Source organism: Pelodiscus sinensis, chromosome 3 (assembly GCF_052426305.1).
Source record: "Pelodiscus sinensis isolate ZL-2025 chromosome 3, ASM5242630v1, whole genome shotgun sequence".
Classification (NCBI taxonomy): Eukaryota; Metazoa; Chordata; order Testudines; family Trionychidae; genus Pelodiscus; species Pelodiscus sinensis.
Window position 1 is genome coordinate 94,113,208 of NC_143054.1, and position 20,739 is coordinate 94,133,946.

Consider the following 20,739-nt stretch of genomic DNA (forward strand, 5'->3'; position numbering starts at 1 on the left):
TCCATCAGAACTTCTTTGTTAGAATGTCCCTAGCCTCTGTCACAGGCTGGAAATTGGTGATGGGAGGGATCACTTGGTAATTCCCTGTTCTGATCACTCCCTATGGGAAACCTGGCATTGGTCACTGTCAGAAGACAGGATACTGGGCTAGATGGACCTTTGGTATGACCCAGTATAGCTGTTCTTATGTTCTTTGGTATAGTAATTTGACCATATTTACAGATCAATTCTGGATTTCTCTATGTGACTACTGCAACAGCACTCACTTTTTAAGAATAAATGCCACATTTATTTTGGTGTCCTATATTTGCTTCCATTTATTTATTTATTTGTCAGACCTGAGTGACAAAATGTTGCCCTTTGGCTCCTCCCAGGACTGATCAGACGATGCTTACGTGCTGGATTTAATGAAATAATTACTGCAGTTTGTACAGTAATTTTCCAAAACACCAGAGTTTGTGATGGGTCTCATTCCTTATGAACCCACATTTCCCATTAACTTATATTGCCATTGGATGTTATGAATGTCTGGCGCTGCTACGGTAGACTGGGGTTTGTTTATTTTTAATACAAGGGTGCAGCTTCAACGACACCCCAATCTCCCCTTCCTTCCCAAAATAAAGTCTAGTTTAAAATTCCTTTCAGAAGGAGAGGATATCTTGTATTAACATCAGCAAAGCACAGTCTACACTACCCTTGTGACTAATTAGCAAAACTGCAGATGTTTGAAATTACTGAAATAATGATACAGTTGAAGCTTTCTAAGTAGACTATAGCAGAGTGAAATCAACTCTGTTTTCCTCGTACAGTTTATTTGATAAATGATTTTCCCCTGTTCTCCCCTACACCTGCAGGGTTGTATTGGGACAGAACACTTGCAAAAACATATTCAGAGTCAACACATATAAATGGCTGATCCATAAAGAAAATGTTCATCATAGTAATTATAGGATGGAGCTACTTCTACAACTTCCAAGCTTTTCAGGACACAGTTATGAACATGGCATTCATTGTTAGAGTGACTGTGGGATGGGTCCTGGGAATCCTTCACAACATGGTACTAGTCACTAGAGTAACGGTGGCTATAATCCGGGCAGCCTTCCATACACAGAATGTCCATTGAGATCCATGGTAATCCTGTGCCTGGAAGATTTAAGATTAGCCTTGTGATAGCAAAGAACTGGGATGCTTTGAGGCTGAGGTGCTCTTTCCTATGTGCATGTAAATAGGGTAAAATATTTTAATTAAAAATGTCATGAAAGATGTTTTTTATGTATCTGAGCCCATCGGCAAAATTGAAACTGATATATCTTAACTCTTCCTATAACAACCACTCTAGCTATCAACATCAGATGCCCAAGTCTGAGTTAAATTAGGCTCTCTTTTATATTACTGTAAATCTAAAGCAAGAACTTTGGCTTAAAAAACATTACTCCTGATTCATACTAGTGTAGGATGGCAGAATTTCATCTACTATCCTAGATGACTGGAATTCTAAGTACAGCCTCAGTCAATTACTATATTTTTATGCCTTAAGTAAGACAGTGCACAGTTCTTAAGGACAGTCTCATGAGGTTATTTCCTACCACCAGCAACAATAAGTGGAGGAATGGAGAATAGATATGCTTTACTAAAGGAAAGCTTGGGAAAATGCAAAGCTAAGAGAAGCAGTTTCCTTCTGAACATGGCTTAGCTGTTAATAACTATTCCACATTTCAGGCCTATTATGCAGTGTTCCTGAACAAAGGTCGACTAGAAGTGCATATCTCCACTGGAATACGAGATCCACGCAGGATCACAATCAAGCCTGAATCTGGAGATTTTCATGATGGTAGAGCACACTCCATCCGGATAGAAAGAATCAAAGGGTAACAAACAAGGAGTCCAGGGTGCTACACAACTCATAATACAATTAATTCAATCACCATAGTAAACAGACAACTGAAATCAGTATCTCTTCTTATGTGGGCATTGTTTTCTTTTAAAAAAGTTTGACTGCTGATTTTATTACTGCATTGGGTAAGGCTACATACCTTAGTGAGGTTATCAGGCAGCTCCTCTTAAGGATTTCATTAGTTAGAATTGCTATATTTAACCTCTTGGTACTTGGCAAATGTATTTGATTAATCTAATTTGAGTGGAAGTGAAATAGAGCTTCAGAACAGCAAGTCATCTTCGCAGGAGTTGCAAAGAAATGTAGCTTTCAAAATAGCAACAGCAGCAGATAACCTTTCCCAAATACCACATGCTAATTTTTATGCTGATGGTTGCAGTGGTGTCCAATTGAGCGAGTTAAGAAAACTAAAGATTCATAGTAGTAGATTAACACTAATGTTGCTTTATCACAGTGAAGGCATTGCAGATATTTCAATTACATTCACCCTTTCACTAGCTCAACCTCCCTTGTCACCTTTTCAGACACGTGCTCCCAACAAGGCTATTAAGGAATTGCACTTTACCATTTATTATGAATGTTGCAAAAGAAACAATAAACATTCTCATCTTGATGTGTAAGGATTTATGCAGTTACTATATTTATAGTCTGTTACTTTCCTAAGTCTTCAGTCAAGGTTTAGGCCCAATTGTGGAATGTACTGTACAAATATTCAATGGGCTTGTGCACGCTAGGAAGAAAGATGTTTTTATAAAACATTATAAACAATATGTTAGTAATAGCCAGGGCTCGACAAATAATGCAATCTATTCGCCCGGGGCGAGTAGATTGCAACCCAGAAGAGCCGGGTTCGGGCGATCTGCGCATAAGCAGAATGATCTGCGCATGAGCAGATCGCCAGACAGCGTGGCTAGCAAGTGGGGTTTGCCGCGGTTTGGCGAGCCCTGGTAATAGCTAACATGTTGTGAACTCCAAGTGTGTCCAGAGCAAGTTGTAGTTGAACACGTTAACTGATCAAGGGAAACCCTATGATCCCCCCCTTAAAATTCACATGGACTAACCAATGTGTGAAAAGTATAGTTAAGAGTATTATGCTAATCTAGTCCAGTGTTTCTCAAAGTGGTCCCTGAATCCACTCTGAGAAACTTGCAAACTGGCTGCTCCTATTTGTTTATTTACCGGCTCTGCAGCCAAGGAGTCTTGCGGTTCCCATTGCCTCCAGTTCACCATTTGCAGGCATGGGGAGCCGCAGGAAACAGCGACCCAACCCACATTGCTTCCCGCAGCTCCCCTTGGCTGCAAACGGCAAACTAAAACCAATGAGAGTTACGAGGCTCCATAGCTGTGGAGCCAGTAAATAAACAGAAGCAGACAGTTAGCAGGTTTCTCAGAGTGGACCCACAGACCACTTTGAGAAACATTGTTATAGTCTATACTCCACTTATGACTTTTTGTCATAAAACTTCTGTATAAAAAATGCGGCGGTAATCTGAAAGAATTGGGCTTGTTTAGTTTGGAAAGGAGAAGACGGAGAGGACATGATAGCAGTTTTCAGGTATCTAAAAGGGTGTCACATGGAAGAAGGAGAAAACATGTTCTTGGCCTCTGTTGATAGGACAAGATGCAATGGGCTTAAACTGCAGCAAGGGAGGTTTAGGATGGACATTAGGAAAAACTTCCTAACTGTCAGAGTGGTTAAACACTGGAATAAATTGCCTAGGGGGTTGTGGAATCTCCATCTCTGGAGATATTTAAGAGCAGGCTAGACAGATGTCTATCAGGAATGGTCTAGACCAGTGGTGCGCAACCTTTTTTCCACCACGACCCCTGCACCACGGAGCTACCAACTGCCAGGCCCAGCCCCCAGCTGGCCAGATCTAGGCACCGCACCATGCGGGCTGCCAGTGGTTGGGCCCAGCTCCTGGCCAGCCGGATCTAAGCACTGCAACCCCTTAGGAAGACATCCGCAACCCCCTTGAGGGTCACAACCCATGGGTTGCACACCACTGGTGCAGACGGTACTGGGTCCTGCTATGAGGGCAGGGGACTGGAGTTGATGACCTCTCGAGGTCTCTTCCAGTTCTAGTGTTCTATAATTCTATGATTCTATATTAAATCCAAATATAACTGCTCTGTGATGCCATCCAGATGATGAGAGACATATATTATAATAAAGCCTTCACAATTTTCTCAGTAGCTCTGTTATAAAACAAATTAAATGAACACTGTGCACTTTATGTAACCCGGAGTGAATTGGAAATAGAAAGAAATCAATTATTAAACCTAACCCCTTTATCTGCTAGTCATCAGCTCAGTCTTAAATTTGGGGAGCAATATTTGAAAACTCTTCAGATAGCTAATTGTCCATATAATTATAAACTAATTACTTCCCATTCCAGGATAATTATATGATAGTGCTCAGGACTAATGCACATCATTGTGCGATAGTATTCTGTAGGAAAACATGTAAATGTTTTCTGTGGTAATCTGAAGATGAAATAAAGTATTATTGTACTTTGCTGAAGGTATCTAAAAGTGAGAAGCAGTGGAATGGAAACTAGGAAAAGAGTATTTATGTCTTTTGATCAGAGTACTTTGTTCCACCTCTTGCTACTTATAAATGTGAAGGGGCTGGACACTGTGCACTCAGTAAACCTAAATTGTCATGTGTATGCATAAGTTTAAGTGCCTATTTCTGCATATGAGCATCACAATAATATAGACTTTGGTGTCTTACTTTTGAAAATTGAATTGGATTTTCTTTGTTATATGATTCTGTGTTTGAGAAAATGAAGTTACTTGCAGAACCGAACTCTTTGTGAGCGTGCGTGCTTGCTTCTTCTGAACAAATGATACTGATTATTTAAGTGCCTAAATATAGATGTAGATGCCTAACTCTAGGCACCTATAAATATTTAGGGCCTAATATTTAACATCTTTTGATCCGGAAATAGAGAATTGACTCAACAACGCTAAAGTAACAACACACTTGCTAACATGCCCCAAAGTTACAGATTTCTCTCTATTTTTCATTATCCTTACTCTCTCATGACTAATTTCTATTAAATCCCATAAAGCAATGTAAAGAGATTATGGCAAATTAAGCATTCCACTTTCACCCTCAAACATACTGAAGTTTTTGATCCACGTTTTGGCACTGAGTTCACAATGAATTAGGTTTCCCCAGTCGCTACAACATTCACTCATCTCCAGATTGTCCCAACGACATCAAATAGATGGCTGACCCTGCTATTGTTTTGCCTTATATTATATTATATTTGTAATCGGTCAAAATAACTCATTGTCTCTCTACTGCAACATTCTCTGTATTAGTACCTGTTTCTTTCTTTTCAACATACAGATTCCTAACAAGCTAGCTTTCTCTGTCCTCTTAGCTTTGTTGAAAATGTGGTAAAAATCTTTCAGTAATTTTACACTGACATGCATGGGTATGTGTCTCTATCTAACTGCTCTGTAGCATTGTCTTTGTGTGACTTCTCTTACATTTGGACTATACATTTGCATAATTACAGTGAACAATTCACATGGCTTTCTCCCTTATTCCCTTCCCACATCACAGAATAACCATATATTTTTTAAATGTATGGTATGATTCCACTGTTCATTCCTGCAACCAGAGCACTCCAGAGCATTGTTTATCCCCTAGCAAGAAAATAATAGCTAGTACAAACCAGAAAATAAAGAGCCAAACAAAATGTGACCCCATGCTGTTGTATCGCACTGAGCCCTATATGATTATACATCCTGTCACATACAGCAGGCTTGACTCTTACCATGTCAGTGCTGTCATGCTTCACAATTCAACTACTATTGTTCTAACTGCACTGTCTGTTGCCAAGCCCTGATGGAGAATTAATGAAGGAAACATAGTGATGGCTATGAACCTGTTAGTAGCTAATATTTGCTTAATGTGGTGTTGCTAATCAAGCAATTTGGGTTCACCCAGTGTTATAGCGGGTGCAGCAGCAAATGGTGCCTGCAAAATTATTATTTTAATGCAAGCAATAGCCATGGTAGCTCTTTTATTTATTGATGTGCTTTTAATCTTTCTGTAGGATGTTTACTGTTCAAGTAGATGAAGACAGAAGACAGACTCAGAGGCTATCTACTGATCAGTCGATCACTGTTAAAAAGCTCTTTGTGGGAGGGACCCCATCTCACTTTCAGGCTTCACCTATCAGGAACATACCCCCTTTTGAGGGTTGCATATGGAATCTTGTCTTCAATGCCATGTAAGTAGGTCTTACTTTTTCTCACAAATGTTTTGGTTACTGGACCTATAAGCACCTCAACTTCCAAGAGAAAAGTTGCTGTAATAAGCTAAACTTACACAAAAGAAAACTGCTCTCTAAGCCATTGTTCTTTTTGTTCTATCAATATGCATTATGCCCTTGACAGGACATAGGTCTGATTTGTTGAGGTCAGTCTTCCCAGGTGCAAGAATTAGTGCCTTCCCATGTAAAATACCACAGTGTTCTACAGCAACATTCCAGACCACAAAAGCTTACGTTGATAATGCCTTGGTGTTACAGACCGTTACTGTGGAATTCTGTGCCTTCGTTTTTAAACAAGGATGAAATTCTGGGCTGTCAGATAATGAAAATTAGTACACTTTGCATAGAGCTTTAACCATATTAAATGCTCTGCTCTATTAGGTTAATGATCTGAAGGGAACAGGTGGACAGGAGAAAAAAAAGGAATACAGAATGAAAGCGGAACTTCTACAAAACAAATCACTTTGATAACACTTTAAAACAATAGACTCAGTGCTTGGTCAAGTGTGACCACAGAGCAGTGCATATCTTATTCAGGGTTGACAGAGAGAGACAAAGGAATTCATGAGACTGGTTGATTTTCATTGTGTCTCCATAGCCCCATGGACTTCGCTCAGCCTGTGTCCTTCAAAAATGCAGATATAGGCCAGTGTTCCACTTTAGAACCTGAGGCCAGACTTCCTGAAGGAGAAGATGAAAATGAAGCTACTCAGGCTTCTGTCTTGATCCAACCTGAACCTGATGCTAAAGAGGAGAAAGAGAGCACAACTACTACCCCCAGGTTTCCTTCCTCTCCTCCTCCACTATCATCACCTTCACCTCCTGCCCACGTAAGTGTATATTGCAACTAGAAGGAACATTTTCAGAAGATAAGTCTTTTTTATGTGAAAAGAGGAGAGAAGTCAGTAGTGGTGCCTTAAAATTATGGTTACTGTGTAGATGGCTAGATGACATTGAGTCATGGGGGTACCTATACTATTATTTGGATGTTTCATGCAGCATGTAAATAAAGCAGATTATTAGCTAAAGCTTTGAAAAAGCTTGAATTCTGAATTTTATTTTTTTCTCAGAAAAAGTTTTTACAATACAATGATCATAGCATCCTGAGGTGATCTTCTCTTACATATCCCCTTTCTCCACCTTTCCCCTCCCCAAGAATTTCAGAAAGTAACTATGGCAATCCCAAATTGTGCTTTTGTTGGCTTCTTCCTCATTTTCAAACTAAACAATGGAAGCTGTAGGTTGATGACTGCTTTTGAAAACCTGGATGCTTCACTGAAGTGCCTCAGAAGGAACTTAGCTCACTTGACAAACTTGCCATAGAGACAGAGTAATAAAACAGCTGGTTGAACATCATCTGGTACCAGTCAACACTCTTTCTACAAAAGAAATTCATGCTTCTACAATTTACTAGAGTTCTTGGAACATGTCAATAAAATAATGGACAAAGGAAATCTGACTGACCAAAATCTTTGATGAACTCCATCATGCAAGTATGTTAAAGAAATTAGTCACAGGTTGAGAGTTAAGGGTGGAATTTGTAAAGCAGTCAATTATTTAAGGGCAAAAATCTCCCTGACTTCCACGACTAACCCTAATTCGTCTGGCTTCAGGATGTAAATCAAAACTAACCAGGATTAGAAAAAAGTTTCCTCTATGGGAAAGTTCTCATTATAGTGTTTCTTGCACCTTCTTCTGATATCAGCTGTTCCCTGTGATGGGACACTGATCTTGGTAGATCCCAGGTCGCATGCGCTCTGATGATCCCTCTGAAATGTTATAACCTTAGCCAAAATGTTATAACTGCTGTATCATAGCATCATAGGACTGGAAGGGTCCTCAGAAGGCTATTTAATCCAGTCTCCCACACTAATGGCAGGACGAAGCATCATTAGACCATCCCTGACAGGTGTCTGTCTAAACTGCTCTTAAAAAGCTCCAATGATGGAGATTCCACAACCTCTGTAGGCAATTTATTCCAGTGCTTAACCACCCTGAAAGTTAGAAAGTTTTCCCTAATGATTACCTAAACCATCCTTGCTGTAATTTAAGCCCATTGCTTCTTGTTCTATCGTCAATTTTCTCCCTCTTCCTTGTAATAACCTTTTATGTAGTTGAAAACTGTAATCTTTGTCCCCTCATGGTCTTCTCTTCGCCAGACTAAACAAACTCAGTTTTTTCAGTCTTCCCTGACAGGTCATGTTTTTTAGACCTTTAATCATTTTTGTTGCTCTTTTGTGAACTTTCTCCAATTTGTCCAAATCTTCTTAGAGGCATAGGAAGTAGCAGTACAAGGGGTGCTACAGCACCCCCAGGGTTTGGCTATTCTGGTCCCATTCCCCAGTTGTCCATGTTCCCATGCACCAGCCTTCTGTTCTCCAGAGGCTCTGCTTCCAGCACCGGGTCCTGTTTGGCTGCCATATCCACATATAGGGGCTTGGCTACTGGCCTTGGGTCCAACTCAACTGCTGGCACTGCTACTAGGCCCTGCCAGCTGCTGGCCCCGTCCCTAACAGACGGTGGGGGGCACGGACATAGTAAGGAGGGGTGCATCTTTCCTGAAATGTGTCACTGTAAGCAGTCTCACTCAATCCCGGGCCCCTGACTGGTGTTCACACCTATACTTATTAGTCCAACAGCCCCTTTAAGAGAGTGGGACCTGGGGGTAAGGCAGGCCGCAATGCCCTCACTAGCCTAAATGTCAACACAGTCCTGACCCTGGTTCAGGGTGGGACAGGCAAATAAACACTTTTCCCAACACAAGTTGGGGGGGGGGGGACTGCCACCCAGCATGGGGAGTGGCAGGGGGGATGCGGCCCCTCCCTACTCCACAGTGTCCTGGCCCAGGGCCCTAGCACTGGCTGCCTTGGTGGCCACTGGGGTCAGCAGGGAATCCACTCTGAAACATGCTGACACACATCAAAGGGCTCTCAGGTCCACCTGACCATCCTCTGCTTCCCCTGGGCTACTTCCAGACTCCCCCTCAGTCTGTACCTGGCTCCCAGGCAGTGGCGGGTTCACAGGGTCTGCATAGTCCACTTTTGGGAGAAGGGAGAAAAGGGTCTCCTCTTCAATGCCTGGGCCCAGTGGCCCAGGCCAGTTGGCAGTGGCAGCCTCGGCCCCAGAGTTCAGGGTTGGTCTCTGCTCCCTCTGGCAGCTGGGCTCTTACTGAGCTTCTTGGCTCATCTTTTATACTTCCTGCCCCACCCTTAGGCCTCTGTGGACTTAAAGGGGCAGACTCCATCTCAGCCTACCCAGGCTCAGAGAGGGGTTCTTCCTCTTTGGGGTCAGTGAGCGGCCAACCCTGCTCACTACAGTCGCCCAGAACTAGACACAAATTTCCGGTTGAAGCCCAATCAGTGTGTAATAGAATCTCAGCTTTTAGATTCTTGACAGTGCAAAACTGGGTGTTATTGGCAAGAATCTTAAAAATGTGTTTCTCAGAAAAGAAGCTTTGATGTTTAAATGGATACAGAAATTTGTTCCTGCTCCAAATCAGCAATATTAAAAGTTGGCACAGCATTTTCCTGGCCAAATAGCTCAGGTGCTTGAAGTAGTAAATTGGAAAGTATTGTGAAAAAATCCACTGTCTTGAATTTGTTTTTGTACAAACTCAGAAGTTTCTTGCAACTCTGTGATGGTAGTTTGTAGACATGAGGATGTTTACATGTCTACGGTGTGATTTATTGACATAATCCCATTCATGTTATGTCCAGGTACTTAATTTTCTTTTTTAAATACCAATTAGGTACAAGAACAGTTTCTGCCATATCCCATTGCTAATGTACTTCAGTCCTTTTTGTTAGGGTGCATCTACACTGCACCCATAGTTTGAAATAAACTATGCAGTTTGAGCTATGCAAATTGTGTAGCTTATGTTGAGTTTATTTCAAAATAGCTTATTTTGAAATTTGGAGCTATCTTCACAGAGCCAAATTTTGAAATAGAGCACTATTCCAAAATATCCCTTAATCCTCGTGGAATGAGGTTTACCGAGATGTTGGAATAGCACACCCATTATTTCGAAAGATATTTCAAAATAATGGGCATGCTTTCAAGATATGGAAAATGATATTTTGGGATACCTGAAGTATTCCAAAATAGTGCCACAGTGTAGAGGTATCCAAAGAAACTACCACAAAGTATGAGGGATCTAGTTCAGTCCATATTCCCATTAACACTTGGCCTCCCACCTATAACTGCTATCAAGGATGATAACTAGAATGGTGAATTTTTTTATGTGGATTCTAGTCTACTAAAATCAGCAAATTATTTTACATGGGGTGCTAAGTAACCATCAGGTACTAATGATTTTCATTGTCTACTAGCATAGGAAAATTCATATGAATCCATTATCTAGAGGCAAAGTTCTTTTAAAGATTACAGAGCCTTTTTTTCAGTAATAACCTCTGGTTTTATTGACACAGTATAACATCTAGCTACTGTTTTCATCAAACTTCCCCGCAAAAACAGAGGATGAGTTAATGCCCAAATAAAATGAAGGGCAATGAAGTGGATCTTACAATTATATTTAATTTTTCTGGCCATCTAGCTCACCTAGAAAAAGGCTAACCGTGCACTGCTGCAGATACTGCGACACATGTAATGGTGTACCTGAAAACTGGAACAAGGACAGTAGCATGTAGTGTTTTACTTACTAGGCAAGCTCAACATTAGTTGTGGCTCTTAGTTGTAATGTATCCATGCATCCGGCACATGCTTATACACAGGTTTGGTAGAATTAGCTTTGTATTGTTAACCTTTGACTTCACCATAGTTACACAAACCAACAAAAAATGTTTCTGTTCATTTTAAAATATTTAGGCATGTGTTGTTGGCAATTTTTTCTTTAAAATAGTGATAAACCTTTAACTTTTTGAATCACAGCTTCTGTTGTCATTAATAAATTATTATGTGTCATTCAATCATTATTACCAGTCAGAGTTGTCTGACCACCCTAAAAATATCCCACATCAGTGAAAATTTAAATAAATGAAAATTAAAAAAATGTTTCGTACTCCTATTTTAAGCAACTGTGAAAATGTAAATTGATAAAAATAAAAAATTCTTAAAATAAACATTGAAATAAACCCATTGAAATTATTTTAAAACATTAAATTCTTCCAAGCCTGTTTATATGAGAACAAAGCAACACTTTTGTTTACTACCCACAAGATGGCGAAATTGCAACATGATGAAACTTATACATGTTTCTATTTTCAATGAAAAAAAATTCTACAGTTCAAAAACCCTGAGTCTATGGCACAATTATACAGAGCACAGAAACTTCAAGATAGAGATGATAATCCATTCTTAACTCCCACTCTCATGAAAGAGAGAAGGTCAGGTTGTCATGAGCATATTGTTTGAGGGAAGGATTTGTTTCTTTTTTTATTTCTTTATTTTGCTTCAGTTGCCTTGGCTGTCTTCTATATATAAATCTGAAACACTTTTCCAGTGTCTTAGTATATGTGTATTTATACTAGCCATTTTTCAGAGACAAAATTAAGAGGAATAAATATTAATTAATTGTTTAATGATAGAAAATATTTCCCTAACAAAGAGATGGTATTGGTACATGGAGCCATGGAGAATCGTGTAATCCGCATACAGTACATTGTCCACAGTGACAATCTGAACAAAAATGTGTGAAACCTCTTCAGTTTCTCTTTTGAAAAATAAATGTTAAAGTTCTGCATATTCAAGAGCACTTTAAATTGTTTAGTTTTTTTAATTGTTTTATGTTTGCTTAAATTCTGCTCAGTAGATATGGGCAAATAATGGATTTTTCAGTTTTCTGGCAATTCTGAAAAATTGGTGGAAAAATAATTTTGTGCTGGTTCATATAAATTTATTAAAATGTTCAGCAAATCAGAAAGCCAAAAATCATTTTAGGTTGCACAAAACAGTTTGTTTTGATTTTGAACCTTTTAAATATGTAAATAAACCCAAAGAAAATGTCTCAGCAGAAAGTAATTTTGAATCAAAAAATCAAAATATTTCATTTTGAAAATGCTGTAATAAAACATTTGGGGATTTTCAAAAATTTTTAAAGGGTTGGGTCTTTTAATGGTGGTGGAACTAACACAATTTGGTGAAATCTACATGACTTTGCCAGATATTTCAGAGTAGCTGAATCTGAATTTTTTTGCTGAAAAATTTTGCTCAGTTCTATTGCTCAGTATTTGCAGCTTCAACAAAGAGTATAACCATGGATCATATTGGAATAGCTGCTACATCATTCATTAACCCATGGTTTATTGCCTCAAAGCCATTCTGGAAGAATCTTAGGTACAAATCAATTCAGCGCAGAAATTCATCTTCATCAAACTGGACTATGCTAAACTTAAATCCCACCCTATTCTTAAGACTTAATCACTCATGTGCTCTCCAGCTCCACATAAGTTAAACCCTTAATGAAAAAGTTGTGTTGGTGGCGGGTAGTGTGGGGTTTCTTTTTTTTTTACGACAGAACACAGGTAGTGAGGTAGTTCAGAAATTTAGTGGTTGACTGTTTGCTGCTGTCTTCTGCTAGGATTGCTAAAATATGTCTTGATTGAGAACAATGCCTTGGTTACTGCTGCTTCTGCCTCATATTATTTACTGCTTCTCAGGATTTGTTTGCCACTGAAGAGCGCCAGCATTACAGCTGACTTTGACATCATCACAGTATCTTCCACACTTTTCCCAAATGGTCCCTAGTTGTTTATGTAACACTATTGGGTGAATTGTAGTGCTTCCTTCCTCCTTTGCTAATAAACACGTTTTCTTGAAAGTGCTAATGCAGCATCATTTGTAGAGGAATGTGTGAGATAGTCGGACAATGAGGTTCCTATTTGCTCACACATTTGTGAATGAGGTAAAGTCAGACCACCAGAGATAAAGTCAGGCTGACCTTTGTTGAAATGAAGGTGGAGACAGACTTGTGAACAAAGCCTGGACTTCCCATAACAGTTCCCTTGTACAGTGTTTTCTCACTTCCACTTCCACCTCCATACAGTTGACTATTTTAAGCTTTGTTTTTTAAGGGTTGTATGAATAATATAATGACAATATATTATTGTCATTAAAATAAAATGACAAAATTAAATTAATAGATATGTTAACCTATTTACCTAACTCCCAGCATTTGTGGCACCTATCATTAATTCCTTATCCTCCCAGACCTCCTACTGTACATCTACCTAAGTATCAGTGCTTACTGAAAGTATCAAGTGGGACAGTTTAGTAATATATAATATAGTATATATGCAGTACCTGTAATCACCTGTAATTGTTAAAAGAGCTTTGAACATAAGCCAGCATTATAATGACTATTATCCTGCAACTACACCACTTTTACCCATTTGTTAATCACTGAAAGATTATCGTCACACATTCGTCACTCATTGTTTTGTGCTGTTAGGTAACTCCTTTTCCCCATTTTTCTTTAATTGCTCACTGGTGTGTACTTGTCACAATGCATGCTTTTCCAAAGTACAAGGAGGACTATGGTATCAGAACAGAGCAGATGTGGATAACATTCTCAACTGTTGGGAGGATTTATTTGTGACATGTGAAAGGCAAACTATCACATTATTGAAGGGGAATTTCCTCTTTGCAATAGAAGTGTCCTGTTTCTTGAGGAATGATGATGATATCTAGAAAATGCTTCACAAAAAGAACACTTTGGCAAGAAAGCATTGCACATTGTACTTTGAGGGCCCCCCCACTTATCCAAGGCTGTGGTCAATACATAATAGGGCAGGGGTGTAATTTCAGATTTTGGTGGGGAGAAGACCAACCTGTGCATGCTGTGATGGGGAGGGGGAGGGCGGAGAATGATAGCATAGGGAAGTGGACTGAAGATGGAGGCTTCAGCAATGTTAATGAGCATGCTCAGTACAAGCCCTCACACACTCACATCATCTCTATCCAAGGGCTACCAAGGCACTGGAAAACTCCAATTTTTTAAGCAGACAACTTAGCAGTTAGCTGACAGGAGCACTGTATCTAATGCCTACATAAAAGAAAGAAAATTAAATAAATATGGACCCACTTAGTTCTAGCACTAACATATGCTAACATCTTGTGGCATGTCACCTAAGGGACACTGGTTAGCCTTAACATTTTAATGTATATTCTGTGAAGAGAGATAGGCCCTGTTAGGAGTCCTGGGCTCTATCTTAGGTCTGGAAGATGAGTGGGGTCTAGTGAGTTACAGTAAGGGAGCAGATACATTTCAGCTCTATAAAAGAACATCAGAATGGCCATATAAGAGCAGACAAATAATCCATCTAGCCCAGTATTCTGTCTTCCAATGCTGGCTGCTTCAGAAGGAATAAACAGGAGAGGCAATCATCATGAGCCATCTCCTGTCACCCATTCCCAGCTTCTGGCAAACAGAAGCTATGGACACCATCCCTGCCCATTCCGGCTAGTAGCTATTGATGGACCTATTCTCCTTGAACTTATTTTGTGCTTATTGGAACCCTGTTATAGTTTGGGCCTTTCCACCATCTCCTGGCTGAAAGAGTTCCACAAGTTGATTATGGAAAAAATAATTTATTTTGTTTGTTTTAAATCTGCTGCCTATAAATTTAATTGGGTCAGCTTCTTGTAATATGTTAGTGAAGAAATAAATACCATTTCCTTATTCTATTTTTCCACACCATTCATCATTTTCTAGACATATAACATATTCACCCACCAGTTAGTCATTTCTTTTCCAAACTGAAAAGTCCCAGTCTTGTTAATTTCCCCTCATATGGAAACTGTTCCTTACCCTAATAATTCCTATTGCCCTTTCTGTATCTTTTCAAAATACAATACACCTTTTGTTTATGTGGGGTGACCAGATCTAGTATTCAAGATGAGGGCATACAATTAATTTATATAGAGACAATATGGAATTTTGTCTTATTATCTAGTCCTTTCCTAACGATGCCCAATATTCTGTTAGCTGTTTTAGTTTTTGATTGCCACTGCACATTGAACAGATGTTTTCAGGGAGCTATCCTCAATGATTCCAAAATCTCTTTCTTGAGTGATAACAGCTATTTTATATCCATAGTTAGGATTATATTTTTCCATTTGCATTAATTTGCACTTATCAACACTGAATTCTGTCTGCACTTGTGTTGCCCAATCACCCAGTTTTGTGAGATCCCTTTGTAACTTTTTGCAGTCAGTTTTGGATTAGTCCCTGTTCACCCCTTTTTCAAGAACATTTATAAGTTTGACGGTAATCCAAATGCAAATCCTAACAGCACAGTACTCTTCTCTTCCCCACCCCCCATCTCTTAAGTGGAATACCTGGCAATGTTTTCATGATTTAACAATCGTTCAATTGCTTGAATGACCCACCTTTTGTTATTCTTAATTACCTGCCTCTCTCTTTTTATAACAAACTCTCTGCCCCAAAGGTAAAGCTTAAAGCAGCTCAAACTCTGTTGCATGTAAGAACTGCCTCTGGAGCCAGGACATGCAGCTTTAAGCAGACCTCAAGTGTGAAATCCAGAAGTTACAATTCGGGAGGGGGGAGCTAATGCCCCCCCCCCCCCCAGTTCCTCATAAATGGTGCCCTTGCAACAGAGGCTGTGGCTAGTCCATAACTATTAAACACAGTGCATAAAAATAGAGCTTCCCAAGTTTGTTTTTTCGTGTTATTGCATATTGTCCAAAGATTGTGTTGTTTAGATCCTCTGAGTAACTTTTTCACTGCATACCCAAGGGGAAACTGAAAGAGGAATATTAGGGGGGGAGATAATAATTCTTGTGGCATTTTCATTGAACAGTGCTAGACTGTAGCTGTATGATCAAGATTCAAAGGGACACAGACAAATAAAAACAATCTCACTTCTGCTGGAAAATGTTCCTCTATTGCTACAAGTAACACCTAAAAGTAACTGAAAGAGATCATTAGTAAAAATGTATTCCTTTGGTTTGTCATTTTTGTGCATTTGATAGCACACATTTTATAGTGCCTATTTCTTCAATCAGTTTCCCTAATATTTGTGTGGGTCTTTCAAACAGCAATGGGAACAGAAAATATTCTAAAGATAGTTAAAGAAACCTGATTGTAAAAGAAACAAAAAATTGGCATGGGGACTTGAATGCAGGTGTAGCATTGGCAACTACTTCTATTTTATTTTTAAAAGGTTGTCTAGATTTCAAGTTGACAGTGTCCCTTTAAGTCAGATTTCAGTCCTTCTGAGGCTCTATAAGACAGCACCCTAAAGGATAAGTATCAGTAAGTTACACTAAGGATGCACTGAACTGCCCAGGAATCATTTAAGGGTCTGGTGAGCATACTCTGGTAATGAAGAAACAGCACATAAGTCTAAAGGCACTTGGCTTTTAAAATAAATCTTCATCCTACTGCCTGCTAACTTTATTTTATGTGGAGAGACAAAAGACACTGGGAGATTGCAACACCAGTAAGAGGTAGCACATCTAACATGCTCCAGGGTAAATAAAGAAACATCTTGGACAGATGGGATTCAGAATTAGTTGTTCTTGAAAAAAACTACAAGCATCCCTTGAAGACTATAAAAGAGCTTTTTTATTTTTTGATATATGCTTCATATTGCTGTAAAGCATGTAATAAATTAACATACTAAATCAATTGAATGATTTATATTTTACAGGATTTTTGTGCTGCTGATACAAAGCCAGCTATTTTGGAGGGTGGCAAGCAATTTGGTCTTTCAAGGAACAGCCATATTGCAGCTGCATTTGATGACACCAAAGTGAAGAATAGGTACAACATCTGATTTTTGTGATGAAGTAACAAAAGCAAGGTCATATGTGGATGGCTGATAAACAAAATACTCTGGATCATATTCTCATAAACTGTAGGCACATTCTTGAGTGCTATTTTTCATAGTCCAGTTTTGTACATATAGGAAAACAATGGAGAGTGCACACAAATAGCATTTTAGGCATGAAAACTATGTATGATTAGTCTGACTGAGTACAACTTTGTGAACACGCAGAGAGAATTAAAGTTCAGCACACACAAAACTGGCCTATGAAAATGGTTATGTGCACAAAAGTGTTAGAGGCCAGGTGTGGCTCTTTTCAAAGCCTGGTATTTTGGTCCATAAATAACACAATTAAGAGTAATGTTTTGTTTATTTTGTTCAAGGTTACCTGTTGCACATCAGGAACATTGCCAAGATACACGCCCACACAGAAAAATTCACAGAATTTTTCCTTCTGAAAGTTCTAGCTATTGGAACAGACATTGTGAAGCAATACTTGGTTCATTGATCCCTTTTACAGTATAAGAATGCAACAATACATACTTTCAGTGATTCCAGTGAATTTTGTTCACCTTCCTACTCTTCTGCATCTTCAACATTAATTCTGAGATTCCCTAATTTTAAGTGCTTGACTTAGTATATGTAATGTCACTTGAACATAGTTTTCCATGAGTAATTTCTTAGTTAAAAAAGTAAAGTGAAAAGACAATCTCCATTATATAGCATCACTTAGACACCTGCATAGGTGATCAGTAGTATTGCTCTATTAGACAATATACATCTGCATGATAACAAGTGAAATGCTGCTCTCAAGTCTGATGATGTTTGCATTTTGATAGACAACCAGAAGCAGTAGCATCTGGCTTCTCAACAATTCACTTTTCTGAGACAGAGGAGAGTGGAGAGAGAGAAAAAAAACTAATTTTTCCTCTGATTTTAAGACATTTTTTCTTTGGTTCTCATTTTGCTTTTCAGGCTCACAATTGAATTTGAAGTCCGAACAGAGGCTGAATCTGGCTTGCTTTTTTATATGGCCCGGATCAACCATGCTGATTTTGCCACTGTTCAGATAAAGAATGGATTGCCGTACTTCCGCTACGACCTAGGAAGTGGGGACACCAATACAATGATTCCAAACAAAATCAATGATGGCCAGTGGCACAAGGTACAATGCAGTGGGAGCCTAAGAAGTGCTAGAGAAATCCTGGACTTGTTCAGGAGATCTGTCTGAACTCTGCATGAGCTGAGTTTTTACACAGTAACACCTAACTTGTGTTTGAATAATTATTGTTTTCAGAGGCACACATGTAATTGTAGATACATTTTACACAGATTCATATTCTGTTGGATGCCAATATTTGAAAATTTGATCCCTTGGTAATGATATCTTTTGGGTCACATTTAGAACATACAGTATGTGTAGCTGGGAAACAGAGAAAATTATAATGTTCTCCTCAATTGTGAAAGTTATCTAAGTAATGAGGCCCAGGTGACTTGTTTGGAGGGTTTCCCGCTCAATGAGACAAATCATTAATGCCTACAGTCTTTTGGGGTATTATTGTGTCTGAAATGTGACACAATTTAGAAGACTAAAGAACTTAAAAAAAATCAGGTGCAGTCAATTTTGCTTGCCCTATTAACTCAATTCATCGGGGGAGCAATATGATATTCATAGACATGATTGCAGTCAGGTCTGCCAACAGGAGGGAGGGCAAATGAGACAAATGCCCTGCGCCCAGGGATTCTAATGGGCCCAGAGCTCTGGCCACTACTGCTGCTACTGTGACATGGGAGCGCCACACAGTGTGCTTCAGGAAGATTTAAGGGCTCAGAGGGAGTGGCATGGCACATCCCAAGTAGCACTAAGTGCTGCCTGAGGAGTTGCCCCTTCTACTTAAAGCCCTGCCCCCTTGGGAGCATGGAGCCATCCCACTGCCTTGTTCAGAGGCTCGGCATGGCTGCCAACTCTCCTGCTTGCAGTGTTTGTGAGAGTTAGCAAAGGAAACTTGATCATGAGTAGGTAATATCACAACCATCGTTATGGTATCAATCACTGAACAAGTAGAACCGTAACAGCACTTGACCTTAATCATTGCTCACCATCCTCTAAATCCTTGTCTGCAGCAGAGCTTTAGTGCTGGTTTGAAGATAGTTTTCCTTTGTGGAATTTTTTTGACAAAAACAATATCATTTTGACAAAACAAAACAAAAAAAATTGTAAACATTTTGTTTACATTTAAAGTTTCCATGGGAAATTTTGAGTTTTCAATTAAAATGAAAAACTGAAAGATTTCAGCCTACAGTAAGAGTTATAGAGCAATATTCTGATCCTCATACCCCATTGTTTTTTATGGGATCTTAACTGGACTACATTTCCCATAGTACATTATATGAAGCCCCTGGCCATGGGTACATTAGGGGAGATCAAGTCCATCTGGAGATCTCAACCAGTAAAAAAATCTTGGGGACATGAGGAGCCAACTTCAACTCTCCTGAGGCTCCACAGCTCCCATTTGGATCTAAAATCTTTCAATTTTCTGTCAAACACTTCTGACCAAAAAAAAAAAAAAAGCCTCACAACTTTTTCTTCGGAAAGCAGACTCTGTTCAAGAAAAAAATCATTTGATCAAAACGTCAGTTTTCCCTCTGAAAACAGTGTTGATAGAAACGCTTCAACCAGCTCTAGAGGGGCTAATGCATGGTCATGGCAAAATTGCCAAACCCTGATGAACAGTAGGAGCCATGGCCAGCTGAACCAGAGAGGCAGTGGATGTTAGTGCCACCACAATGGAAATAATATGACAACTGATCTATGTTTCTGCCCCTCACTTGGCTCCACTTCCCCTCCAATTCTGCCCAATCCACCCAGCTCCAGTTATTGATTCCCCATTGACTAATTGTTCAATAGCTGAGAGACAGTCAGATTCTTTCCAGCACCTCCTACCTCAGCAGTGGGCAGGGTTTGGGCACACTTTCACTGACAGGGAGGCAGTAGCTGAGTTCATGTGCAAAGGGGGCTAACGCTACAAGAGGACCCAAAGTGGCAGAAGCAGCCAAGGAAGCACGCAGGATCTAGCCAACAGATAAGTAGGAGTTAGGATGGGGAGCCCTGCTATCCATCCACCTCCCCGCCTTCCAATTCAAGGTGTGTTGCTACCACCTCTACTAGGACCTAAAGGAAGCAAACTAAGAGAAGGGATGTAGAAATACTGCTCCCACCTCTCTCCTGCTGCCTGCATCATACTTTGTTCTGGCAAGGTGGAGGGTGAAAGGTGGTGCTACTCACAACACTCAGTCAGCCCCTCACAAAATTTAAGCAGCACTTCAGTGTAGCAAAGCAGAATGAGGACAGGGTTGGGAAGCACCCCCTTTCCCTTCCAGCAGCACACCACCATTTTCAGCCTTCTGTACCTCCCAGCACTCCACATCACACCAACAGCATCCACATCCAATTTTAAATACTGGGTGGCAGCCACTCCACCAACATTCCCAACACCAGTCTCTCAGCCATAGAACATGCCCTCTCTCCACCTCAACCTGAAGCCTGATGTTCCTTCCTGCAAAGGGTGGTGTATGAATGTAAATGATTTAGTGATTATTAAGGTCACTGAAATAGACTTAAACTGTTAGGGCATCCCAAATGGAAAAAAGTTTGAGAAACTGACCCAGAATATCCTCCTTCCTCATCTTAGCCCTACCCTGGTCTGAAATTCATTATTCAATGATACTGTGTTAGCACTGCCCAAAGCTTCTTAATCTCATTCTTGTGCCTCAACCCCATCATACTGCTACTGTCCAATTCATC

General features: G+C 39.7%; 1 protein-coding gene across 5 annotated transcripts in view; it reads left to right on the plus strand.

Moving 5' to 3' along the window:
* LAMA2 (laminin subunit alpha 2) overlaps positions 1-20,739 on the plus strand; it is a 503,865-nt gene that overhangs the window by 466,856 nt on the left and 16,270 nt on the right. For all 5 annotated transcript variants that reach the window (XM_075924139.2, XM_075924141.2, XM_075924140.2 and 2 more), the window contains 5 exons: positions 1,720-1,868; positions 5,971-6,147; positions 6,788-7,019; positions 16,818-16,930; positions 17,910-18,099. In XM_075924139.2, the coding sequence (XP_075780254.2) occupies positions 1,720-1,868; positions 5,971-6,147; positions 6,788-7,019; positions 16,818-16,930; positions 17,910-18,099 (861 nt within the window). The remainder of the gene's footprint in view (positions 1-1,719; positions 1,869-5,970; positions 6,148-6,787; positions 7,020-16,817; positions 16,931-17,909; positions 18,100-20,739) is intronic.